Source organism: Lissotriton vulgaris, chromosome 9, assembly GCF_964263255.1.
Source record: "Lissotriton vulgaris chromosome 9, aLisVul1.2, whole genome shotgun sequence".
NCBI lineage: Eukaryota > Metazoa > Chordata > Amphibia > Caudata > Salamandridae > Lissotriton > Lissotriton vulgaris.
The window spans coordinates 97,755,641-97,782,923 of NC_141697.1; the positions used below are offsets into that span (position 1 = coordinate 97,755,641).

The window sequence follows — 27,283 nt, forward strand, 5'->3', positions numbered from 1 at the left end:
CTCAAACAGTTCTTGGAGGGAGTATTGGTCTTGATCAAACTACAAACAAGATGGGCATGAATACTTCTAAGTCATGTTTTCTTTGTTGCTGCAGTGCCCTACTGATGAGCAGTTTATTGTCTGAGTCTAATCATGACACAGAAAAGGTGTTTGACCCCTCCCCCCCCCCCCGCCTGTCAGAAGGCAAAAAAAAGAATCTTTCAGAAAACCCTCCTTAAGATTTAAATGTGCATCAAGTGCTGCAGTGCAGTGCTACCTTAGTTTGCTACATTGACCCACAGCACATCCATCCAGTGTCTGGTTCAAAGTCCTGAACTTTGACCCACCAGATACTAGATCCATGACATCAAACTAAGCAGATAGCTTTGATCCAGTCTGGATTCAATTCCCAGACAAAAACAGTCCTTGGGGACACAAGGAAACTGGTGGTTCCTATTCCTGATCCAAGTGATGTATCACCCGTCCATCATTAGTTCGAAGCTCCATCTTTCACAGATGACTCCTAGAGCCATCACAAGACGTTAATGGACTGTTAAGAGTTGTAAAGTGCCCACAAGGCGACAGGTACACTACAATAAACAACATAGTGAATAATATAAGGTATGTTGGCACAAGCTATATCTTCAAAGGCCAAACTCCGTTCTCATTAGTAAATTAAGTCAAATCTGTAGGCATCTCTGCAGTTGTTGGACAACATCAAGATGAGACCTCCCTTCTCATGATGACCCATGAGCTACTGGCATGTCTGTCTTCTGTTCCTAATAATCCAAAGTTTAAACAGATCCTATTCTGCAGGTTTGCAGAAACATGAGGTGTTACTGCAGCGGAGTTTGTACTGCTGGAGGCATCGTCCGTGCTACAACATCAGGACAAGGAATGATTGAATACGCCCTTTCACAACGTGGCAGCTTCTTTCATGGCGACTGCTGTAAAAATGTAAACACATCATTCAATTTTCAATGCATACATAATGAGCATTAATATTGACCAAGTGTATTTTTGGATACTCTACCATCTTTGTAATGATGCTGAGAGCAAAGAAACCTCTGCACATCATTTTCAAATCTCCACCTTCTCGTTTCTACTGAATACATCATCAAGGTTTCCTCCTCCGAAAGAAGACGGAAATGTTCCAAGGGGACCTTCTCCCCTTGCATTATTTATCACTATAAATTGGTCGATACGCAAGCTTATGATGTTGTTTTAGAATCACGAGAGCTTACAGAATGGATCTGCCTATCATTAGCTACTTAGCTCCTTGCTAGCCATTACTTAGCCCAGGAAGCCCCATTGTGTGGCCTAATCTTATTCTCCTGTCGTTTGTGATATAGCTTATTAGTGCATTAACTAAATCTACCTTTCCCTACTTTGACTAGTGGACACTCCCCTTGCAGATCACCACTCAGACATGCTGCATGAATTGAGCCTGGTCGATTTACTTTCTTGTGGACGTAGTTTGTTTTACCCTGTTGCACCTCATCTCCTAACTGTTCTGCCACGACTTTATCCAGTATTTGGGTGTCTTTCATAGATTCACATGCCTGAATCATTCCCCGTCGCCGAGACGGGAGCCTCCGGTACATAAAAAAGTAATGTCCTAAGGACATACATAGAGAATATAGGCCGAAGGGCCTCCCCTTTTGGGGCCTTTCCACGTCCTTATGTAAAAGGACCGAACTCTCATCGTTAGCCAATCAGCTCCGACCTCCTTCTAGAACCTTCCCGGGAGGAGCCTCCGTCCCCCAGATTTTTCTACCGCACGTTGTGCTAGGGAGTCTCCAACCTGAGCTCTTCAGGTTTCCAAAATTCGAAGTCTCAAACTTCACCGAAATTCACTTTGTACGAAAAGGATTTCATCCTAGCATCGACTACATGTCGGAATCTAATAAGAAAACTTCGTCCAGGGCGGACTCACAGAAGAAAGCCCTCCTAAGGGCCTGCTCCTCCTGCGGCAAGCAGCGGATTCAAGCGGAGGACAAGCACGACCTGTGCTTATATTGCCTGTACCCTGACCACGTCACTGACAAGTGTAGGGTGTGTAGAGCCTTCCCAAAGAAGACGGTTAAGGAACGGGAAACTCGCCTTCGCGAATGGCTCGACAGGCTTAAGGTCCGAGACACTCTGGAATCTTCCGAGGGTAGTGTCTCCGCGACCTCCAAAGTCTCCAAGAAGAGACCCAGGGTGCAGTCCCCTGGAGAGACAGACACTCCTCCTAAGAAGGCGCACAGGAAGCCTTCGGAGGCACGCTCCACCACCTCCTCCGTGTCTGTTAAGGATGGCCAGAGGTTCAAGAAGCCCGCTCCATCTACTAAGCGGACCACCTCAGTCACGACCACTGTGTCGACTACTACGGCCTCATCGCCCTCCGCGGCGACCACGACGACCACCACTGCGTCCTCGGGCGCACCGGTCTCCTCGACCATTCCTCTGAAACCCTCATCCAATACGAAGGCCGCCTCTTCGTCACCTAAGAGGTCTAAATCTTCAGGTACGCCTTCGCCGAAAACACCTCATACCGAAGGCTCGTCACCCAAGACATCGAAGTCAAGTTCGTCTCCTAAACAGTCGAAGTCAAGTTCAAAAACCACACCTTCGACAAAGGCATCTCAAGTCCACGACCCTACCATCAGTAAGGCGGCGAAACCCTTATCCCCGCAAAAATTGGTACCATTAACCCTGACGGAGGTGCCCAAATCACCAACACACATGGCGGGAGCGCCATCTTCACGCACGTCGTCGGAAGAGACCCCGGCGCCATCTTGGAAAGAATCGAGATTGGTCGAAGTCTCTATTCACTCGATTCCAACGCCCTCGGTTCGCCCAACGGTGGAATTGGCACCCGAGGAAGAACAAGACACACTACAAAGGGAGGAGTCGGACGGAGAACAGGAGGTTCACGAAGAACACCAGGACGTCCAAGAGATCCGGGACGGAGTGATGTATCAAGGCAGCTCCCTGACCGTAGACACGGTGAAAACCCCGATGATCTGTTTGCCACTGTCTCTGGTCAACGATTTGAAATCCCTGGTGCAGGACTATAAACGAAGGTTCCCGGACGCAGACAGCGGTGCCCAGGTACCGGTCACCCAAGCGCAACCGTCGGCCTCGCACCCTTCCGCTCCCCCGGCCCGTCCTCGGAGCCAACTCCGACCGCAAACACAGGCGGAGGACTCATCGGAAAGCGAGGAGGATGACACGGACTTAGAGGAAGGCGAGGTGCAAGACGTCGCCTCGGACCACAGAGACGACGATGCCGATGCTGCGTCATCACACCATTCGTCTGCCCCGGCATCCCCGAGACCGCGCCACTCTGAAACGGCGGACGTGGGAGGTTTCCACAAACTGGTGGACAGAGCTGCAAGGAGGTTTCACATGGCGGTGGAATCCGCGGAAACGGAATGCTTCCTCCATGATTTCAAGGAGCACACACAGAAATCGACCAAGTCTATTCCTTTGATAGACTTTCTTTGGGAACAGGGCAAGAAGCTGATGCTCACGCCTGCCTCGGTGCCGGCGGTGGTTCCGCGCCTAGACAAAAAATATAAGGCCCCGAACTCCGCACCTGCCTGCCTGACCGGCCACCCCAAACCGGACTCGGTTGTCACTCAGGCGGCCCAAAAACAATCCCGAAACCCCTCCTCGCCGCTGTCCGCGCCCCCGGACAAGGAAGGAAGGAAGCTGGACACCATAGGCAAGAGGTTCTCCACCACATCCGCCATGTCCATCAAGGTGGCAAACTCCATCGCCCTCCTGGGCCGCTACAACCGCCAGCTATGGGAAGACATAGCTCCCTACCTGCAAGGCCTGCCGGCCACGGTCCAGGACGAGGTGAAAGCTCTTCTGGCGGAAGGACAAAACTCCGCGGCTGAAATTATCGACTGCGCCATCGACGCAGCCATGACGGGATTCCGCCAGTTGGCCGGGGCTGCCGTGCTCCGCCGCCAGGGCTGGCTCAAGGCGACGTCTTTTCGGCAGGAGGTCCAATCTAAGGTGCTGGATATGCCGTTCGATGGGCAATTCCTCTTTGGGGAGAAGATAGACGAGGCACTCCAGGCCATCAAGAAAGACACCGACACGGCGAGGGCTCTGGGCTCCCTCCAGTCCCGGAACCAATCCTTTCGGGGAGGCCGCTCCAGAGGTCAGTACTCCTACAGAGGTTCCTACCAAAATCGGTCGTCCTATTCCTATGGCAACAGGAACCAACCCCAGCAGAAACAACAGTCCCGACAGTCATCCTATGGGAGATCGTCCTTCAGAGGCAAATCCGCCAAGAAGGGCGCTGGCGGCCGCCAGTGACCACTTACTCCAGCCAGTCCCACCACCGTCTCAATCCTTTCGAATTGGGGGAAAACTGACCCACTTCCTCCACAATTGGCGAAAAATCACTACGGATCGGTGGGTACTACAAATAATTCAATTTGGACATTCCCTCGAACTGGTCAACACCCCTCCCAACACCCCTCCGCTGAAGCGTGCTCACAGACACCTGCACCTCCTTCTCCAGGAAGTCTCTGCCATGTTGGTCAAAGGAGCCATCGAAAAGGTCCCGGACTCCCAGAAAGGGAAGGGTTTTTATTCCCACTTCTTCCTGGTCCAACAGAAAGGGGACAAGTGGAGGCCGATCTTAGACCTCCGGGCACTCAATGCCTTCCTACGGAGTCAATCCTTCCGGATGGTCACAATCCAGGAGATCCTAGGAGCACTGGAAAGAGGCGACTCGATGGTCTCCCTGGACTTACAGGACGCCTACTACCATGTCCCCATACTCGTCAGGCACAGGAAATACCTAAGGTTCGAAATAGCGGGCAGACATTACCAGTTCAAGGTCTTGCCGTTTGGCCTCAAATCTGCCCCACGTATCTTCACAAAGTGCTTGGCGCCCGTGGCTGCCTTCCTGCGACAAAGGGGTCACCAGGTGTTCCCCTACCTGGACGACTGGCTGGTGAAGGCTCGTTCCCCGGAGGACGCGCTGGCTTCCTTCAACGCCTGCAGCGCTCTTTTCCAACAGCTGGGTCTGACGATCAACCTCAAAAAATCATGCACTACTCCGTCAACGAGGATCACCTTCCTAGGGGCAACCCTGGACACGGAGCGTGCGAAGGCTTTCCCCTCAGAGGACAGGATCTGCAAAGTACTGTCTCTGGCCGCGGCGGTGGCCAAGAAGCCTCGCATCAAGGTCCGGACGTTCACCTCTTTGCTAGGGATGATGTCTTCATGCATTCTCCTCGTACCGCACTGCAGGCTCCGCATGCGCCCCCTACAGGAAGCGTTGGCGAGACAATGGAAACAGTGTTCAGGCTCCTTCGACGACATTCTCACAATCACGCCGGCCATCATAAAGGCCCTGCTGTGGTGGAGAAACAGGACTCACCTGACGGCCGGATTGCCGTTCCTCCTGCCGCCGGCACCACTGGTCATCACGACCGATGCCTCACTGGAAGGCTGGGGCGCAGTACTGTTAGACCTTCGAGTCAGCGGCAAATGGGACGCCCAGGAGACACAACTACACATCAACCTCCTGGAACTGAGGGCAGTGTACCTGGCTCTTCAGGCCTTCCTGCCACGCATCGGCTCTTCCCCTGTGCTCGTCAAAACAGACAACACCACGACGATGCACTACCTGAACAAACAAGGGGGAACGCGATCTCTCTCTCTCTCACGAGAATCGCAAAAAATCTGGAACTGGTTGGTGGCGCACGGCCTCTCCCTCAAGGCGGAGTACGTTCCAGGGAAGGAGAACACTATCGCGGACGCCCTCAGCAGGCAGACCTCTCTCTCCCACGAATGGGAGCTCAACGGCGACACGGTGGCCCACGTCTTCTCACAATGGGGCACCCCGAGGATCGATCTCTTCGCGACGGCAGAGAACACCAAATGCCGAAGCTACGCAAGCTGGCATCCCCAACGGGGGTCGCTGGGAAATGCTTTTTCCATCGGCTGGTCCAGCGTGTTTGCGTACGCTTTTCCGCCGTTCCCGATGATACCGAGGCTCCTCCGGAAGATGAGGACGGAACCGTGCACGCTGATACTGATTGCTCCGTACTGGCCGAGACAACATTGGTTCTCGGATCTTCTTCGCCTATCCATCAGGCCCCCGATTCACCTGCGACAACTCCCGAACCTCTTGACAATGTCCGGAGGCCAGGTACACCACCCGAACCTCCGTTCGCTCAACTTATCGGCTTGGCTCCTGAGCACCGTGAGTTCGGGGAGCTAGACATACCACAGGACTGCAGGGCAGTACTGGCCAAAGCGAGAGCGAGCAGCACGACCAAGACCTACTCGCTGAAGTGGAAGAGGTTCTGCGTGTGGTGTTCGGAACACGACTTACACCCGCTCCGGGTCACCCCAGTACAGCTGCTACCGTACCTACTGCACCTGGCTCAATCGGGACTGGCTCACGCCTCCATTAAGGTTCATCTGGCTGCGATTTCTAGGTTCACCAGGACCCCATCGGGACCCTCCCTCTGGTCCAGTCGACTGGTAAAGCAATTTCTAAAAGGACTTTACAGATCCTTTCCGAGGCCTCGGAAAGTTCCTCCAACCTGGCAGTTGAACTTGGTGCTAAACCAATTGATGAAACACCCATTCGAGCCCATACACCGGGCATCGCTCAAGCATCTTTCCTGGAAAACGGCTCTCCTGCTAGCCCTGACGTCGGCCAGAAGGGTCAGCGAACTTCAGGCGCTGTCCATTCAGGAACCGTATCTCCAATTCAGGCACGACCGAGTGGTACTCAGGCCCAACCCTAAATTCATTCCTAAAGTGCCGTCAGACTTTCATCTGAACGAACCAATTGTCCTCAAGTCGTTCTTTCCGGACCCTTCCACGGCAGCGGAAAGGGCGCTGCATTCCCTGGACATTAAAAGGTGTCTCAAATTCTACTTGGACAGGACCAAAGACGTCAGGAAGTCTTCTCAACTCTTTGTAGCCTACAGCAACCCGCGCATGGGGTTACCCTTGACAAAACAGAGCATCTCACGCTGGATTTCTTCAGCAATTGCTTTCTGCCATGATCAGGCCGGACGGCCTTTGACAGACCGAGTGGCTGCCCACTCGACCAGAGCGATGTCAACGTCAGCGGCGCTCTTCGCTGGAGTGACGATCCTGGACATCTGCCGAGCGGCGACATGGAAGTCCCCGCATACCTTTTCCAAGCACTACTGCCTGGACATCGAACTGCAGAAGGACGCTGCAGTGGGACAAGCGGTGCTGCGCCATCTCTTCCAATAAGGTGAGCCTTACCTCGTCCCGCCATCCAGGTATGCACATTCTTCATGGTTTTCTCTGCTATATGCATGAATATATATTACCATGTTTTCTCTCAGGTTGTCTGTACTTTCTGCAGGCCTACTAGATGTGAGAATGTGCCTTACCACTATGCATGTATAACTGCTGGCTACTCTGATTCAGGCATGTGAATCTATGAAAGACACCCAAATACTGGATAAGAAATGCGTTACTTACCTGTAACAGCAGTTATCCAGTATTGGTGTCTTTCATAGATTCACATGCAACCCTCCCGCCTCCCCGGTAAGGACTCACGTACCTCTAGGTCTACATTGCGACACCCTAGCTGGGTGCGTACGAAAATCTGGGGGACGGAGGCTCCTCCCGGGAAGGTTCTAGAAGGAGGTCGGAGCTGATTGGCTAACGATGAGAGTTCGGTCCTTTTACATAAGGACGTGGAAAGGCCCCAAAAGGGGAGGCCCTTCGGCCTATATTCTCTATGTATGTCCTTAGGACATTACTTTTTTATGTACCGGAGGCTCCCGTCTCGGCGACGGGGAATGATTCAGGCATGTGAATCTATGAAAGACACCAATACTGGATAACTGCTGTTACAGGTAAGTAACGCATTTCTTCCACCACATCAAGGCTGCATCAAGAAGGGACCCAGAGATGCATGAAAAAGAAAGTTGCAAAAATGAGACACATTCTTTTGGTTTCCTTAATTGATATGTAAAATTTGTCACTTTCATAAGAATGTTTCCATCCAACACACCACTTCGGCCTTGCAGCTCTCCTGCAGACCTGCTTCTTCAAGAGATGTAACGTGTAGCCAGTTATCAACACGTGTTTGTCAGTACGCTTTGCCATCCTGATTAGATCTTCAAAATGTATTTGTTAGACCTGGCATCCTTGGCATGGTTTTCCCCCTTAACTTTTTGCCTTCAACCCTCCTGTTTTGCTGCCTCCTTTTTTCCTGGCTTTAGGACACTGCACACTTTACCACTGGTAACCAGTGCTAAAGTGCTTGTGCTCTTACCTTAAAACATGGTAGGGTTGGCCTATACTCAATTGACACATTTTAAGTGCCTAGAGACACGGTGCTCAATATATCCAGGTCCTGTAAATTAAATGCTACTAGTGGGTCTGCAGCACTCATTAAATCTTCATAGGCCATTGTTAAACCTTTGCTTAAAAAGCCTTCCTTAGACCCCCCTGCTACGGCCAATTACAGACCCATTGCTTGCCTTCCCTTTCCCGCTAAAATCGTAGAGGCCATCATGACCCAGCAGCTCTCAGAGTTCATTGAACAACACGAACTCTTGGATGATACTCAGTTCGGTTTCCGGAGGGGACACGGAACCGAAACAGCGCTGATAAAGGCCTTCGATGAAATTAGAAACATCTTGGATTCGGGAGGAGCAGCAGTGCTCATTCTGTTGGATCTCTCGGCGGCCTTTGACACGGTCGACCATGCCATCTTGGTCGACCGTGTCATAGCCCTGGGGATTAACAATCTGGCCAAAGATCTTATAGCTTCTTTTTTAGCTAACCGCAAACAGGCAGTTAAACTGGGTAATTATTATTCACCAACCTCTAAACTGCCATGCGGGGTCCCCCAAGGATCGTCGTTAAGCCCTGCGCTTTTTAACATTTATGTTGCAGACCTGGCAAGGGTCATAAAATCTCATGGGATGCGCCTAACTACCTACGCTGATGACACCCAACTTGTGCTGGCGGTGCATAAGAACGGCCCAGTGGTGGCAGCTAATTTTCAGGAGGGGATACTGGAGGTACAAGCTTGGATGCACAGTAGTTGCCTAAAACTGAATGCGGAGAAAACGGAGGTAATGACCTTTGGTAACATCTCCCCAGAATGGTCCCCGATTTGGTGGCCTACTCAGATGGGTCCTCCTCCGGTCCCAGTCGCAAAGGTCAGGAATCTTGGAGTGATCTTTGATAAACATCTGTCCTTCAAACATCATGTAAATAAGGTTGTTTCTGCTGCCTTTTTTACGTTGAAAAAGATAAAAAAGCTGCTACCGTACTTACCATCATCAGCTGGAAAACCCCTAATTACCACCATGGTGTTTTCCAAGCTTGATTACGGAAATGCCCTCTTTCTCAACACTCATAAATATATTCTGAACAAGCTCCAATCTGTTCAAAATATGGCAGCCAGAATCCTTCTCAACATTCCAAGGCGCCAGTCCATCTCGGCAGCGATACGCCATCTTCATTGGCTAAGAGTGGAGAGCAGGATTAAATTTAAGGCCTTATGTATTGCCTATAAGGCCATCCATCATACTGGCCCGAAGTTTTTAAGAGAGGCATTTCAGCTATACACCCCCATAAGGAACCTAAGATCAGCAGCTAGCTGTCTACTATCTGTTCCCCGAACAAGAACCGCCACCTGGGGAGACAGACGATTCTTGGTAGCAACTCCCAGACTGTGGAACTCTCTCCCCTCACATATCAAAACTGCCCCTACTCTCATTTGTTTTCGCAGGGCATTGAAGACTTGGCTCTTTAACCAATAAGTTTGTGTGCTAACTACTGTATCCTAAAGCATCATACTGCGCCTAGACACCTTTGGGTATTAGCTGCGCATTAAAAATTACATAAATAAATAAATAAATAAATTGTGCCACCCACTTGAGCATCCCTTCAAACATGTCTCAGGCCAGCCATTGCAGCTTGCGTGTGTAGTTTTAAACTGCCGTTTTGACCTTGCAAAATAAACCTTTTGCCAGGCCCAAACCTTCCTTTTTAATACATTTAAATCACCGGAGGGTAGGCTCTGGACAGACCAGAGGGTAGGGTGCGTTTGTATTTAAAAGTAGGACCTGTATGTTTAAGTTTTACATGTCCTGGAAGTGAAAAACTCTTACATTTAGTTTTTTTTCACTACTGCAAGGCCTACCTGTCCCAAAGGATAACATTGCAGTTACCTTATTACATTTATTAAGCTGCAAATTCCAAATGAGAATAGGTAACCAGTGCATGTTTGGTGTCCTGAATAGACTGTGTCCTGCCTCCACACAAAGGGCTGGATGCCCCCATAGTTAGTCTGGAACCAGGAAAAGCAGGAAACTTGTTAAATCAATGAGAAACCTCTAAAAACTTCTACTTCAAAGGAGGCACCTGGTATAAATATTGGACCTCCGACACCAACTCTTCAGTACACCTCTCGACCTGTGGAGACTCTGCCAGGAAGGACTGCTGTACTGCTGACAGAATTGCCACTCTGCTGGACTGCTTCGCTTCTGGACTACTGCCTTGCTGGATCACTGCCTTGCTTGATTGCTTCCCTCCTGCCTGAGTCAAAGGGATTGTACCTGCACCGGAACCCAGGACTCCCAGAGTAATTCCAAGGGCTAATCTGCTGGCCTCCTATTCGGAGCAGGCTCTCCAGCCATGTGAACCAGCACCCATATCTATCTGGAATCAGCCCATAACCTCCAAGTGGTACCCCTCAGGTTCCCGACCCTTGGTGTGGCCTCAAGGGAGCTGAATTAAGGTTTTTGGGCCCTTTGTGATCTCCAACGGACCCATTGGCGCCAAAACTTTGTCACTCGCATTGCCACCAACACAAAGTTCTGTCAACCAGACTCATTGCGCTACAGTAACAACCGCTTGCGGGGAGCGCCACAGTGAATCTGGTTCGACCATTTCCAACAAAAGGATCTTCGCGCTACAGTGATGACCAATCCACCACCAGGCCTGCCCTTCGGTTTAAATCGATGACCATCCACAATGCTTATCTTCTCCTCCCTCTCCCCTCCACCATGTATGGGACTCATTGAGAAGGCAAGTTTTCAGCAGGACTAACCTGGTCCCTGTATTCGACCCGTGCTCCATCGCGGTCGGCCTGACCGTGTGACTATATATATATATATATATGCATAGGTTATCAATGTATAGACACAATTCCAGTCACATTTCCTTTTCCCACTTAGGAAGCCATCATTTCAATGACCTCTGCTTTGTGACTAAAGGTCCTCCATGCATTAATACATTTGTGCAATCCATTTCACCTTGTAGCCAAATGGTATTCAATGCCCTATAGTCTAACATTTCTCTCCGCCATTCTTTAAGGACCGCATTGACTGTGCCAGTTTTGTGGAACAATTAAACCGGTGCCCCTTAGACACTTGCCTATATTGTTCCATTACCCTCTGAACTTTCAGCAGATACCAAACATAGATTGGATCTACAGTAGATTCTCAACATCTGGGGCACTCTCTTCGCCCGCCTCTTTATTTTACTGAAGAAACTGAAGTTGTTTGAACTGCTATATCATATATTATGCTGCTACTGTGATGGAATGTGTGTCGAGTAACGACTTGAACACTCCTGCGATGTAAATCAGTTTACACATCTCAAAGAGGTGTCTGCCCATATTGGAGAATAATCTCTCCTTTGCTTAGAGACTAAAACGTGGCAGTGGAATGATTTAAGGTATGCATAAAGTCCTGGCTTTCAATCATATTAGAGTTATGCAGAAGAAAATCTTTAAATTGCTTTTACCACCCAACAAGATGTCTTCGATCAACTAATCAATTTCTGGCAGTGATACCAATAACAAAGAGAGCATGCTCAGGCGGTCGCATGTTCTCTCTCAATGCAGCCAAGATATGGAACCCTCCCCATCCAGCTGCGGTCAACCATGCACCATCTTTCCTTTCGGAGACAGTTAGACATGGCTCTTTAGAGCATGCCATAGTTAAGACCTCTCTCTCCTACCGATTGTTGCTGATAGCGCGGGGATGCCTAAGGGTAGCCAGGCGCTCTATAAATATTTACTAATAATAATAATAAATTGTCATTGGAAACTTTGGTGGTGTTTGGTGCATGTTCCTTTTGCTATCCGTGTATCTAGTATAATTCCTTTTGAAGCATTTTAAGTTTGTGGGCGAACGGGGGATCTGCCTTGTCCCCACATTTTCCAAGCATTTTCAGTGAGCAAGTGCCCACTATCCATTATATGAGACTTGTAGGTGTTGTGTGAGCAATTTATTTCATGTCGAGCCTCTAATTCGCGAATTTGCAATTCGAGTATGGTTTTCATCACTTTTGGAGCTGGTTGACGCACATAAGCTGATCATGGCAATTCCTATAAATTAAACGGAATCGGCAAAGTTCACCTCGTTCCTTGTTATGAATGACAGAACCCAGGGTGGACTCTTTGACAAGTTTATACTACTCGCTTGCCATAACTGTTAATGCCTATGGGATCGAACTTCCAATATATAACTATTGTCTATAAGAAAAAAACAAATCCATCAGCCTTGAAAGTCTGAACCAGATGAAACACGTGTCGGCTGCATGGTGTCTATGTTCATATTCTGGTCATCCTGTCTCAGCACTTGAAGCAATGACACTGGCAGAGGATGAGCATAAAGAACGCATGCGTTACTTCCTGGATACAACATTCAGAATATACTATATTTACCGATCAAGTGTGCTCCAGTGTCATAGTGTGCATATGGATTTTATTGTAACTCTTGCTGGGAAAAATGGTAAAGAGGTGACCGCCATTCCCAATGTTTGTCTTAGCCATACATCATGTAGAACACTTACCTGTCTCTATCCTAACTGCCGAGGAAAAACAAACTTTTCCTCTGCCCAGTTTTTAAGATTAGAATACCCATGAAACCATCTTACGTTTCCTTTTGTGAATGGGAGAATTGTCTCTTTTCATTGGGAGTTCTAGCGTGTCATTGTGATCCACCACTCAATCTTGCAGGCTGGTTTTGCACACACGCCCTTTTTAGTGACCTCATCATCTAACTGTTTCCTGTAAGAAGGCAGTCTTATCTTTATTATGTCTCCTGATACGTGAATTATTTCTGAGCAGTGGTTCACCCATTTATGAGGATTTTTTTATGAATGTTATTAAAGTCTGTGTGAGCTTTCGTTTTTTTTTGTCAGATTTTATGTAAACAAATTAAATAAAACCTATTTCTCTTGTAGTTTCAAAAGAGCGTTAAAATAGGGTGGAAGAGTCATGAGTCCATGGGAGAGCTTGGACTTCGCGCTCTCACTTTAATCAAAGCTGAGTCGTTTTCTCTGCTGTCCCCTTCTAGAGAAGTTGACTCCATGGTTGACAAGAACAGGATTAGGGTTGTCATCAATGTATACAAAAATTAATAGAAATGTTTGTTCTTACTTTTTTTTTTTTTTTTTTACCCAGGTCACAGTGCCGTTGATATTACCAAGGTGGCGCGAAGGCACCGAATGTCTCCCTTCCCGTTAACGTCGATGGACAAAGCCTTTATAACCGTTCTAGAGATGACTCAGGTGCTCGGAACTGAAATAATAAATTATCGAGGTATGAGACTGATATTTTCCTCTAGCGTACCTTTTCTTGTTATGTGTCATGAATGTACATCTTGGTATTTATACTGTTTGGACCTAGCTGTAAATCAATTTACATATGTGAGGAGCTAGTCACGATGTTATACACTGAAGACTGGTGGCCATGGCCCTTCTTGACTTGCAGACTCGTAAGACTGGACAAGCCGGGAGGTTCCTGATCAGTGGAAGTTGAGATGTTCTTAGGATAAATCCTTTCTGTAATGTAGGCTGTAATAATCCAACCTGAATTGGAGAGGGATTTTGTTTCAGATCTTGGTTGTTTATCGACTTTGAAGGGCAAATCAAGTCAGTTATTTTTCTCATAGAAGTCCTGACCCGCGGGCCTTCATTGTGATTCATTGTGATGTTTCCTCAATCTTTTTTTCCAGCTAGACTTACCTTAGTGTACTGAAATGAAGAATTTCAGGATTCTCGAAGCTTCCCTTCCCTTAATGATGTGCGGCTCTCTGAGCTCACAACTGAACTTTGCAAGAAGTGATGTAAGGGCACAGTGTGTGTGTGTGGCCAGAGAAAGGGAAGACCAATGTGAAGAATGCAAAGCTGTACAGTGCAGATCAATGAAATTCCAAATATATTACATCATTGTTCAACAGAACTATTTTATTGGCTTATTAAAATCTTGTGTTCAAGAAAATATCTATTATAGGCGCAGGTTTAGTGGTTAAGTCTCTGGCACTGAATCGAACTTGGAAGAGGAGCCAGCTGGCAGGAGCAGAGTCTGAGCTCACTTGGAAACGTTACCTTCTCGCTTTATTCGTTGTTGCGTATTAGTATCTCTTGTACGTATTGAAAATCAGAAAGCTTGTATTGCTTTGGGGAATGTCCCAAGACTCCCCGCCACAAGGTGTTCTTCCTCCTGCTCACTGTTGAACAGGGATTGTTCAACCATCCGAAACAAAGAATTACACAAGTCACGAACTGGGGTTTCCTGGCTCCGCTGTTTGCTGATCGCACCTTCAGCTGTTAGGAAGGGTTTCTTTTTTAAGTAACCGTCGCATTAGGTTTGCAAACTCTTTTCTTGCTATTGAATATTGGATCTTCATATATTTCTGTTCCAACCTCACTTTCTTCGTGTCATTGATGCAGATGACTGATCTTGCTCTGCAGTAACATTTCAAGCACAAGTACAGTATTGCACAGCCAATGGAGGACCAAGAAGATTAGGTATGGAGACTGCAATAGTCCAGGACAGAAATTATGCATGATCTTGGCAACCTTAAAATCCCACAAATGTGGTTGTTGTCCTTTGTACTTGGTCTTTTGAAGCTTGAAAAGGGTGTCAACAGTGAGTGGAGTTCAGTCCGTTTATAAGATGGCTCATCAACCTGATTCTGTTCACTTGTGATCCTCTCAAAAGAAAATTGTAAATATGAATAACATTTACTGTGAACGAGCCATTCTTGCCCAGTCTGATAATGTGCGACCATTCACGAGGAGCCCCTTCGATCCCAGTGGCCACCAGAGAGGGACAGGCCATGCATGGTGCTATCAGACAGGCCACCTTTGCTTTCAGTTAGGAAGAGTAATTAAGCCAAGAGCCAGACTCACCTGCTCAGGTAGAACAATGTCTGCAAATTGGGGAGGAGTGTTCCAATTGGTAGAGGTTCAGTTGCATGGTGACGATAGAAGGTGAGAATGCACTACAGCTTGTTTGTACCCCACTAAAACCCTCCTGCCTGACCAGCCCACTTGTTCACACTAATGTAATCCAATCATCTCGTGACTAGACTAGGGTGCTGCTGTGGGACAGGAAAGAAGATCTACACATTGAGCAGCTAACAGACATAGGCCCATCCGATTCCACTTATTAAGACAGAAATAAGAACCGGGGTGAGTTGTTCATTTGTCCGCAGTTATCCTTACCTATATTATCGACTTCTGATGAGATGCCATTTGTGAATTGGCAATAAAAGGGTGGCATTTGAGCCTCTTGAAGTAGATTGGTGCACCTTTATTGAATATCGGAAGAAAGGGGTTGGTAATTTCCTCAAACTTCCTGTTGGAATGACTTTGAAATCAGTAGCTTCTTTAGGAACCAGACCGAGCACCGTTTAGGTAGTTTGCTTGTCCTGAATATATAATTTGCTGGTATTAGCTATTGCTAGGATCCCCCATTTGTAAAACGTTGCTTAGTGTTATAAACATTATAGTAGTAAATCATGGGTAGTGCAATATTTTATTTTCTGATGCTCCAATAGCAATGAACAGGGCATTTTATGGGAAGGGTGTACAGTTATCTTAAGGTACAGATGATGAATGCACTGTGCAAATCTCACTGCCAGGCTAATTTAGCAATGATGCTTCAAGACCTTTTGTCCTAGCAGACCAGCTCTCCCTTGCATTCACAGGAGGTCGCTTCCTGCTGTGCTCCGGAGGCCATGCAGTCCTTCACCAATGGCCGGACTCGTTACACTTGGAGCAGAGGCACCGTCTGTGACGTTCCATGCATGTGCTCGGAGCCGGGCAATTCTAGTGGCTAATCCTACTTTGCCTTTCTCCCTTTGGTCGAAGGGATCAAGGTTATAAATGTGCGAGCCCTCATCCATCAATGTGATCGCTTGACGCCGTGCAGACGCTGCCGCTGCGGGTGGGGCTCTGTGCTGATGATGATGTGATCCTAGCTCAGATGGAAGGTGGTTGTTGAAGGGCATCGACCATCCTCAATGGCTTTCTCTGTCGCACAGACAATGCCCCTTTAACAATATTGTTCTTTACTGTCATGCTTTTAAGGTGAGACGGACACAACAAACTCTAATAGCAATTTCAATATTTATTTAGATGTTTTTCTACAATTGTTTTCATCTGTCATTCGGTTTGTAACCACCCTGTAATTTTTGTCAACAGTTAATTACTTTGAAGGTCCTTAATTGCGGTTTGCGGGTGTATAAGTGTATCAAAGACACAAAGGCTGCCATCCGCTACATTTGCAACCTTTTGCTTTTCAGTTTGCTGCGCTATTTGCTTTGTACTAATGGCTGCTTCTTGCATCCGGGGTTCAACGAAAGTCACCTAATAGTGGTACAGACCGAGTTCCAAAAAAAAGCTGCTTAAACTGGATATTATAGGAAATTGGGTTATTAGTAATGAAGGATGCGAGTCCTGCACAAATAATAAATCTGCAATTGTCTTTTTACAGGGTACAGAGGACTCTACAGTAGCATTCACCGCTTTCTGGGGAGGGAGGCAGGCAGAACATCCAGGGGCTACTCAGGGAAGGTGGAGTGCACTAGCAATCTTAATTCACTGGCACGCAGCAACACCACTCAATAAATTATTCTCAAGTCAGTTCGTTTTCTTTTAAAAAGAAAAGGTACATTCATCACTTACAAGCCACAAAATTCGATGCATTATTTTAAAAATACGTATATTCGGTAGATGGAAAACCCTTTGGCGATACCCTCATATCATATTTCATACCAGTGGGTCCTAAACTCCATAATCTCAATATTACCAGATGCAATATCACAATGTAAGGGAGTATGATTATAAGGCAGGCCAACTGGCTTCGTCGGGGTGTATGTAGGGAGCATAGAAGCACTCCCTACCCCTTTTCTCTCTGGCCATCAAGTTCCGGGGATGATACTGCGCTGGCCCTAGCAGGGCATCTCCTCTCTTCATCCCAGGACATAAAGTGTGGCATCAGCCACGGGAGATGGGGTTCTCAGGGTCACTTTCCCTGCCCCAGTTTTTTCTGCCTGCCTCCTAGTGCTCCTGTCCTGCTTGTGGGGACAGCGTACGCAGACCCTCTGCAACCAGCCAACGCCCCATTCCTCCTAAGCATCTTGCAGAGCACCATGGGGGCAGTGGAGTCCAGGTCTTTACCCAACTAAACCTTAGAGGGCATAAAAGGGCCAGCATCACTAGCCCTGGAGAGCCTAGTTCTGGGGGGTGGGGGTCACCTGCAGTCTAAGTTCTTAGTCCATCCTTGCAGATTATCAGGTGGCTTGTTCTTCTAGCTGGGTATCCTTTCTGCCGTAAACACCTCCCAGGTCCAGGGTAGTCTTCCCCTATATCTCCCATGTGCAGTGGTTTTAAAGTTGGGGTGGAACATTTTGGGAACCAGGCCAGTCCCAAAATGCCTCCACCACTATCCCAACCCTTCTGCTCAGCATTCTGGGGCAATCCATCATGGCGACTTCACTGGAAAGAGCTCTTCTGAGGGCCTCAGCTCCTCTCTTAGTTGACATCACTACTCGACCCATTCCCACCAAAACTTCAACTACAAACCCATACTGTGTTTGCTCCATAGGTCAGAGCTCCTTCCTTTGTTGCAGTGGGTCTTGGCTGTCCCTGGTGTAGTTTGACGAGCTAATCATCAAGAACTGAGTCAGTCGCAGATAGTTGCTCCTTTTGTATGAGGAGGCCTTTGTTCCTCTGTTGAGAAACTGGAAAGTCATGCCTGGGATGTGATTGAGCTGAGCCAGAGAAATATTTATTTATTTTGTTTTATTTTAAATGTTTTATATAGAGCTGGCTAGACCCAGAGGTATCAGAGCGCTTTACATGATTAGGATAGTATAAGGCAAACATGGTATAAAAGCATATAAAAGGTAAGGAAACAACAATGTGGAATATATAACTTTTTAGGGGAGAAGAGAATGATTTCGGTTTTATTAGGATTAAGTTTGAGATGATTTGAGTGAAACCAGGGTTGGATCTTGGAAAGGGTGTTGTTCAAGTGTAAGATGTCATCATGAGTTTTTTTTTTTCCAGAACAAAATTTATTGTTGTGTTGAGTAAGATTGCAAGATATCCAAAGTTCTCCGAACACCGGAGGGGCTGTGAGCATAAGATCAAAGTGCAAAGAAAAGCAATCAATACAGTAATCAAGATAAATCATTATCGAACAACCCTTACCCCCCCCCCCCCACCCCCCACCCCATAAGAACTACCCCCCACCCGGGTCCCACCCTAGCCCTGTTCACGATGTCCATCCAGGTCAAGCAAATTAGTCCGTATGAAAGTAGTAATACACTCTTACCCACGCCCTGGTTCTCAAAGCAATTGTTCACCAGTTACATCTTGTTGTATCGGCGGCTCTAGCCACAGCCCCCTGTATTCCGCCCACCTCTTCCATATTTTGTAGTGCTTTCTGGGGCAGCCACGGGCCTCAAACACTGGACGTTCCAGTCCCATATAGTAATCCAATCCCTGTTTCCAAACCTCTAACGGGGGAGCTCTGGGGTTCTTCCAGGCACGGGCCACGTCCCTCTTAGCCACCGTAAGGCCCAGAAGTAGTAAGTGTCGTTTGTAGATGTTACCACCCACCTGCTCCAAAACATGTAAAAGGCCCAGCTGCGATGTGCGAGGGGAGCTTCCAGCCCATCATGAGTTTTAATCTTGTAATAAATGTGGGTGTCATTGGCGTAGAGGTGGTAGTTGATGCCTACTTGTTTAAGAATGAGGGCGAGGGGTTCCATAAAGAGGGAGGGAGAGAGAATAGATCCTTGGGGGACTCCAAGGGAGACGGGAGTGGGGTTAAAGAGACAATTTTGATTTGCTGAGTTCGGTGTTGAAGGTAAGAGATGAACCATTTGTAGGTACCATTAATGCTGAAATTGGTCCTAAGAACATTAAGTAGGGCTGAATGGTTGACTGTATCGAACGCTGCGGAGAGATCAAGAAGGATAAGAAGGCAGGTCTCGCCATTATCAAGTGATTGATGGATGTCATCTATGACATTGAGCATTGCCGTTTCGGTGCTGCAGCCTTTCCTGAAGCCAGATTGAAGGGGGTTGAGTAGGTTGAAGTTTTCGATGTGTTTGTCAAGTTGTAGTAGGACACATTTTTCAAGAACCTTTGAGAGAAGGGGGAGGTTAGTGATGGGGCAGAGATTGTTTAGGTCATTAGGGTCAGCATTGGGGTTTTTAATTATGGGCAAGATTTGTCCAAGTTGAAGGGAGGTGGGGACACAGCCCTTGGAGAGAGAGGTGTTGATGATTATGGTCCAGAATGGGGCGATGATGTGCCTAAGGGTAGGGACAAGGTTAGAGGGTTCGGAGTCTTTTGTGTGGGAGGATGGTTTAAGGTTTAAGATTGCCAATTATTTTAAGGACTTCTAGCTCAGTGACGGGGAGGAAGTTGAGCAAGGAGGCATAGTTGGTAACCAGTGATGTGGTAGGAGAGAAGCCAGTGGAGTGGTGGGGGGGGGTGTAGGGAAGTGGGTGGGTGAGAAGGGTCGTTAGGGAGCAAGTTGGAAGGTGGTTGTGTGGGAAGGAAGGATTGATCAATTTTGGCAGTTTTTTCCGAGAAGAAGTGTGCAATTTCTTCACATCTGGCTGAGGAGGCTGTCCTATTAGGAGGTGCGGGGGAAGTTTGGTTTCAAATGATTTTGAAGAGTTCCCTGGGTCTGTTTTTGGCAAAATCAAGTTGAGTGCAGACGAAAGATGCCTTTTCCTTCAGGATGTGTTTTTTGTACGTGGATCTAGCACGTCTGAGTAGTGCAAGATGGGAGGGTGAGGGATGGTATCTCCAGGTTCTTTCCAACTGTCTGAGTGCCCGTCTTTCATTATTGATCTCTGTATTAAACCTAGAGTATGAGGGGGTGTTTCTTTGGTTTATGAGTTAAGGCGGGCCAGTTGGTCAAACATACTGGTGACAGTATTATTAAAGAGTTCAGTGAGCTCATTTGCATTTTGTGAGGGGGGAATGAGAAGTTGAGCTTGGAGTTTAGATTGGAGAGCAACTGGCGGGATACATTTTAGGTTTCTGGTCAATTTCTTAGGTCTGGTAACTTTAGAGGCAGGTAGGCTTGCTGAGGTTGCAATAGTCAATAGTATACGGTGATGGTCAGACCAGTCAATGGGGGTGATATTGGTCACGGAGGTCAGATCTTCGTTAGACAGAATGATGTCAAGTATGGCTCCTTTAGTGTGTGTTGGGGATAAGCAAAGTTGTTTGAGTTCACAGATCTGAGTAGTGAGGAGGTTATTGGTATCGTTCCAATGGAGGTTAAGATCCCCAAGAAAGAGATTTTTAGAGTTGGATAATGCAGATTTCGTCAGGAGCTCAGATAAGTCCTCAATGAAGGGCTGTGGTGGTCCCAGGGGGCGATAGATGTTGTGTAGGCAAATTGGGAGGGAGTTTTGAGTTGACAGTTCAGCTTCCAGGTATTCGCAGGAGTAGCAGCCAGGGTTAGTGACAAGGGATATCTGAAATTCATTTTTAAAGATAATGGCAAGTCCACCCCCAATTCTGTCTGGTCTATCTTTTATAAGAATAGAGTATCCCGGAGGGGAGAGTAGGTCAAGTAGGCTCGTTGAGCGGTCATTGAGCCAGGTTTCTGTGAGGAATGCAATATCAATGGATTCACTCAGGATTTTTTCCGAAATTTCTGTGGCGTGTAGGACAGCGGAGCGGCAGTTGACAAGCAATCACTTCAGTGGTGTGGGGTTATATATGGGGGGTGGGCACGAGTGGATCGACGTGAGTTGGGGCGGTAGTCTGGGGGAAGCGGTGGAGGAGCGGGTTCTATTTGTCCTTATGATAACAGGGATGGGGGGGGGTAGAGGAGTGGAGGGTTTGTGATTGGGACATTAGGAAGGTAGGAGTTGCATAGGTCGGCGAGGTCGTTCGTGGAGAGATGGTTAAAGGTGCGGAGAGGTCTATGCGTACGGCAGCGGAGAGGGAGCGATCTCCAACGGTTGTGTGTGGTGTAAAGGATTTTTGAGGGTGGGGATTTGTTGAGGGAGGGTGGGTTTTGGCGCTGAGGAGGAAAAATCTTTCTTGAGTCTGGCAAGTTCAGTAGTTAAATTAGAAAGGTCACATTAAATATTGTGTGTGATCTGACCAATTAAGGTGTGGGGCGGTGCTGAGAGGGCGCGGTCTGTTTTTTGCAGAGGGTGGACTAGTGTGCGAGGGGGGAGATGGGGTAGGGTGTGACTGGGCTGGGAGTTGTGAGGGGTTCGGTAGTCAAATTAGATAGGTCGAGTTTGATGTGTAGGTTCGGAGTCATCTGGTTACAGGGAGGGATAGAAGGGGTATAGGAGAAGGGAGGAATAAGATCTGGGGAAAGGGAGTGGTCTTGATTAGTTGCGGATGGTGGCCTGCTGTGTGAGGGGGAGATATGGTGGTAAGTGTGGAGTTAGGGGTGACGGAGATGTTAAGTGTGAGTGGTGGGGTTAGGTTATTCAAGGGGCACAGACTTTCAGGTGAAGTGGCCAGATAGAATCCAAGGGCATATAGAGAGTGAGCAACGGATATATTGGTGTGAGGAGGATGCATGTTTATCAGGGGTTGGGGTGAGGGGTCGGGGGGTGGAATAGAAAGGGTCTGATGGGGAAGGATAGAAGGGATGGGGAGGAGAAGAGGGTGTACAGGATAGGTAGAATGATAGAGGTAGGGAGTTGTATTAGGTAATTGAGGGGAAAGGACGGTGGAGTATGTGAGTGGTTGGATCAGGGGGAGGGAGTTTGGGTGGTCAGGGGGAGAGACATGGTAAGTGGGTGACCGGGAGTGGGGGCTATCATTATTCAAGGAGGGCTTCGAGGAGTGGGATTTCAGGGGGTTAGGGGGGGAGAGGGAGATTAGAGGGGGATGTGAAGTAGGTGATTGGGGATAGGGGCTGTCATTGGCAGGAGAGCGGTCCAAAGAGGGAGATGGTGATGTTCATTGTTGGAGGGTGGTGTTGGTTGGTTGAGGGTAGAGGTAGAGCAGGGGGGAGGGGGAGGAAGAGGTATGAGGGGCGCTATTCGTTTTTGGAGGTGGCGTGTTGGGCCCCGAGTGGTCAAGGAGGAGGGACATAGTGCTGAAGTGGTGTTTGAAGATGGAAAGATGGGGTGCTGTGGCTTGTATGAGGATGTTACCTGTTTTGAAGATGGAGATATCAATATCACCATGAAAGGCTGGGGAGGGAGCGGTGGATATTTTTAATCCATGTGGTATTTTGGTTGATTTAGAGATAGGGAGGTGTTGAAGGAAGATGCTCTTCCCTTTGGAAGGGCGTTTGGAGTAAACAATGTAGTTGGTGATAATGGGGGAGGGGAGGCTGAGGTAGTGATCAACAATGAGTGTTTCCGGGTTAAAGATAAGGAGTTTGTTTGAAGTTTTTCCTAGCATGTTTGGAGAGATTAGGGGGGTAAAGAATGATCCAGGAGTTTGGGCCATGTTTGGCGAAAGTAGGGTCCTGGGGTTGATGGTCGGTGCTGTGAGGAGGTATTTTGGGTGGACGTGGGAGGAGGACAGATTGAAGACAGGGAAGTTGTGGAGATGGGGGGGGGGGGGGGAGGGGAGAGGAGGAGGACAGATTGGTAACCAAAAAGTGGGGTTGGGGGGTTGGGAGAGTGGAGGGTAAAAAATAGGGGCAGGATCAGGAAGTAGGGTAAACAAGCGAGGAGCAGATTAGAAAGCAAAACCGATTACATCGCTAAAATGGAGCAAATTAAATATGTTCTTGAAGTCCTATAAGATGTGGATTTAGTGTGTTGGGAACTGCTAATTCAAACTCGAAGTGCATGTTTTTCACCACTTAGACATCTTGCTGGACTGTGTAGGTCTACATGGAGAAAAACTGCTCTTTAAAGCATATTTCATAGAAGGGAGAGTATGACGGAATCACTTCCTGCAACTGTAGTGACTTCCACAGATTGTTGCAGTCAACAAGGGCCAGATGCAATAATCGCTTTATAAAGATGTTTGGTCCATATCTCTCTTTGGTCCTTTTGCACCATTAGTAGTGAACAGACTCCGCTTGGCCCCCAAGTTGACGCTAAATATGTGGCTATTATTACTAATTCTATTTTTGAAATCCAGCTGTAGAGAGACAGCAATAAATGTAATTGCTTTTCCTCCCTGTAGAGTTGGTGGCGATAGGAAGGAACAAAGACAAATGCAATCTTGCATTGAGGAACTTGACATGTAGAGCAACCATCTCGAACATAGATCTGGAGCAGTCAGTAACCCTTATTTTATTGGCCTTGGAAATCACAGAGAATTTGATTTGCTTGTATAATCCACATTCTTAAGGAAAGAGTGAGACCTTTTTATAGTGTGGTTCATGAGAAACTGTTGTGAGTGCAGAAACAGGATTAACGATCAGAGACTGTTTCAGTGGCACACTCAAGGGTTGGTTACCATCCTGTAAGCAATGACCGTACCTGCTATGATCAGACATTTTGTATTCGGACTGAGACCCGTCCAGTACCACTCCACTTGTCAGAGATGTTACTTAGTGGAAAGTTTTCTGTATAGCTCGATCTTTGACGTTGGGCGATTTCCTTTTATTTTGTGGTCTCTTGAAGTCTCATCCAGTACGTTCTAGGCCCAGCAGCATGATTTTTTTTGCAATACCGGAAGAATGCACATATACTTTAAGAAGAGCGCCATTTTGGCAATGAAAAAACAGCACATGTGCTAAGAGCAAAGACCAGGCACTATAAAAGACGTGTCCATCCTGCCTGGCTGGTCATGAATATTTACAACAAGGGGTGGTGAGGGACAGAGTCTCTGAATTAAACAGAATACTCTCACCCAGTCAAGAGATCAGGGCTAGATCCAACACCGTTTTTTAGCTCACTGCACCATCCCAGTTTCAGAACCTGGCTGTATGCAAATTAGTCTGTTCCTATCCCAGTGCATGATGGGAACAGGGCAAACCAAACTACAAAAGCCAATTCTTACACTGGGAAGGAAACAAGCTACCGGGGACCGGTTTCTGGCATTTCAGCCTCTTCGGCCCGGCTTGCCTGAATCCTGATGGTGCAATGAGCAAGGGACTCACATCTGAGCATACCCTTCCACGCTTAGGGTGGACAAAAATATTTACAACAAGGGGTGGTGAGGGACAGAGTCTCTGAATTAAACAGAATACTCTCACCCAGTCAAGAGATCAGGGCTAGATCCAACACCGTTTTTTAGCTCACTGCACCATCCCAGTTTCAGAACCTGGCTGTATGCAAATTAGTCTGTTCCTATCCCAGTGCATGATGGGAACAGGGCAAACCAAACTACAAAAGCCAATTCTTACACTGGGAAGGAAACAAGCTACCGGGGACCGGTTTCTGGCATTTCAGCCTCTTCGGCCCGGCTTGCCTGAATCCTGATGGTGCAATGAGCAAGGGACTCACATCTGAGCATACCCTTCCACGCTTAGGGTGGACAAAAATATTTACAACAAGGGGTGGTGAGGGACAGAGTCTCTGAATTAAACAGAATACTCTCACCCAGTCAAGAGATCAGGGCTAGATCCAACACCGTTTTTTAGCTCACTGCACCATCCCAGTTTCAGAACCTGGCTGTATGCAAATTAGTCTGTTCCTATCCCAGTGCATGATGGGAACAGGGCAAACCAAACTACAAAAGCCAATTCTTACACTGGGAAGGAAACAAGCTACCGGGGACCGGTTTCTGGCATTTCAGCCTCTTCGGCCCGGCTTGCCTGAATCCTGATGGTGCAATGAGCAAGGGACTCACATCTGAGCATACCCTTCCACGCTTAGGGTGGACAAAAATATTTACAACAAGGGGTGGTGAGGGACAGAGTCTCTGAATTAAACAGAATACTCTCACCCAGTCAAGAGATCAGGGCTAGATCCAACACCGATTTTTAGCTCACTGCACCATCCCAGTTTCAGAACCTGGCTGTATGCAAATTAGTCTGTTCCTATCCCAGTGCATGATGGGAACAGGGCAAACCAAACTACAAAAGCCAATTCTTACACTGGGAAGGAAACAAGCTACCGGGGACCGGTTTCTGGCATTTCAGCCTCTTCGGCCCGGCTTGCCTGAATCCTGATGGTGCAATGAGCAAGGGACTCACATCTGAGCATACCCTTCCACGCTTAGGGTGGACAAAAATATTTACAACAAGGGGTGGTGAGGGACAGAGTCTCTGAATTAAACAGAATACTCTCACCCAGTCAAGAGATCAGGGCTAGATCCAACACCGTTTTTTAGCTCACTGCACCATCCCAGTTTCAGAACCTGGCTGTATGCAAATTAGTCTGTTCCTATCCCAGTGCATGATGGGAACAGGGCAAACCAAACTACAAAAGCCAATTCTTACACTGGGAAGGAAACAAGCTACCGGGGACCGGTTTCTGGCATTTCAGCCTCTTCGGCCCGGCTTGCCTGAATCCTGATGGTGCAATGAGCAAGGGACTCACATCTGAGCATACCCTTCCACGCTTAGGGTGGACAAAAATATTTACAACAAGGGGTGGTGAGGGACAGAGTCTCTGAATTAAACAGAATACTCTCACCCAGTCAAGAGATCAGGGCTAGATCCAACACCGTTTTTTAGCTCACTGCACCATCCCAGTTTCAGAACCTGGCTGTATGCAAATTAGTCTGTTCCTATCCCAGTGCATGATGGGAACAGGGCAAACCAAACTACAAAAGCCAATTCTTACACTGGGAAAGAAACAAGCTACCGGGGACCGGTTTCTGGCATTTCAGCCTCTTCGGCCCGGCTTGCCTGAATCCTGATGGTGCAATGAGCAAGGGACTCACATCTGAGCATACCCTTCCACGCTTAGGGTGGACAAAAATATTTACAACAAGGGGTGGTGAGGGACAGAGTCTCTGAATTAAACAGAATACTCTCACCCAGTCAAGAGATCAGGGCTAGATCCAACACCGTTTTTTAGCTCACTGCACCATCCCAGTTTCAGAACCTGGCTGTATGCAAATTAGTCTGTTCCTATCCCAGTGCATGATGGGAACAGGGCAAACCAAACTACAAAAGCCAATTCTTACACTGGGAAGGAAACAAGCTACCGGGGACCGGTTTCTGGCATTTCAGCCTCTTCGGCCCGGCTTGCCTGAATCCTGATGGTGCAATGAGCAAGGGACTCACATCTGAGCATACCCTTCCACGCTTAGGGTGGACAAAAATATTTACAACAAGGGGTGGTGAGGGACAGAGTCTCTGAATTAAACAGAATACTCTCACCCAGTCAAGAGATCAGGGCTAGATCCAACACCGTTTTTTAGCTCACTGCACCATCCCAGTTTCAGAACCTGGCTGTATGCAAATTAGTCTGTTCCTATCCCAGTGCATGATGGGAACAGGGCAAACCAAACTACAAAAGCCAATTCTTACACTGCTCAATTCAGACACTCTGTTCATCACCACCCCCCTTTTGTAAATCGATTTTGGCCACTATAGGTGTGGCAGGATATACTCAGACATGAGTCCCTTTCTCACTGCTCCATCAGGATTCAAGCAAGCCGGGCCGAAGAGGCTGAAATGCCAGAAACCGGTCCCCGGTAGCTTGTCTCCTTTCTGGTAAAGAATTGGCTTGGTAGTTTAGTCTGCCCTGTTCCCATGATGCACTGGGCCAGGGACAGACTGATTTGCATATAGCCATGTTCTGAGCTGGGATGGGGCAGTGAGATAAATAACGGTGATGGATCAAGCCCTGATCTTTGGACTGGGTAAGAGTGGTCTGCTCAATTCAGACACTCTGTTCATCACCACCCCCCTTTTGTAAATCGATTTTGGCCACTATAGGTGTGGCAGGGTATACTCAGACATGAGTCCCTTTCTCACTGCTCCATCAGGATTCAAGCAAGCCGGGCCGAAGAGGCTGAAATGCCAGAAACCGGTCCCTGGTAGCTTGTCTCCTTTCTGGTAAAGAATTGGCTTGGTAGTTTAGTCTGCCCTGTTCCCATGATGCACTGGGCCAGGGACAGACTGATTTGCATATAGCCATGTTCTGAGCTGGGATGGGGC

At 47.8% G+C, this 27,283-nt stretch overlaps 1 protein-coding gene across 10 annotated transcripts in view; it reads left to right on the forward strand.

Annotated features, from left to right (window-relative positions):
* The window catches only part of GPHN (gephyrin), a 2,075,463-nt gene that overhangs the window by 1,910,067 nt on the left and 138,113 nt on the right, over window positions 1–27,283 (forward strand). For all 10 annotated transcript variants that reach the window (XM_086937114.1, XM_086937115.1, XM_086937116.1 and 7 more), the window contains one exon: window positions 13,427–13,564. In XM_086937114.1, coding sequence (XP_086793240.1) covers window positions 13,427–13,564 — 138 coding nt within the window. The remainder of the gene's footprint in view (window positions 1–13,426; window positions 13,565–27,283) is intronic.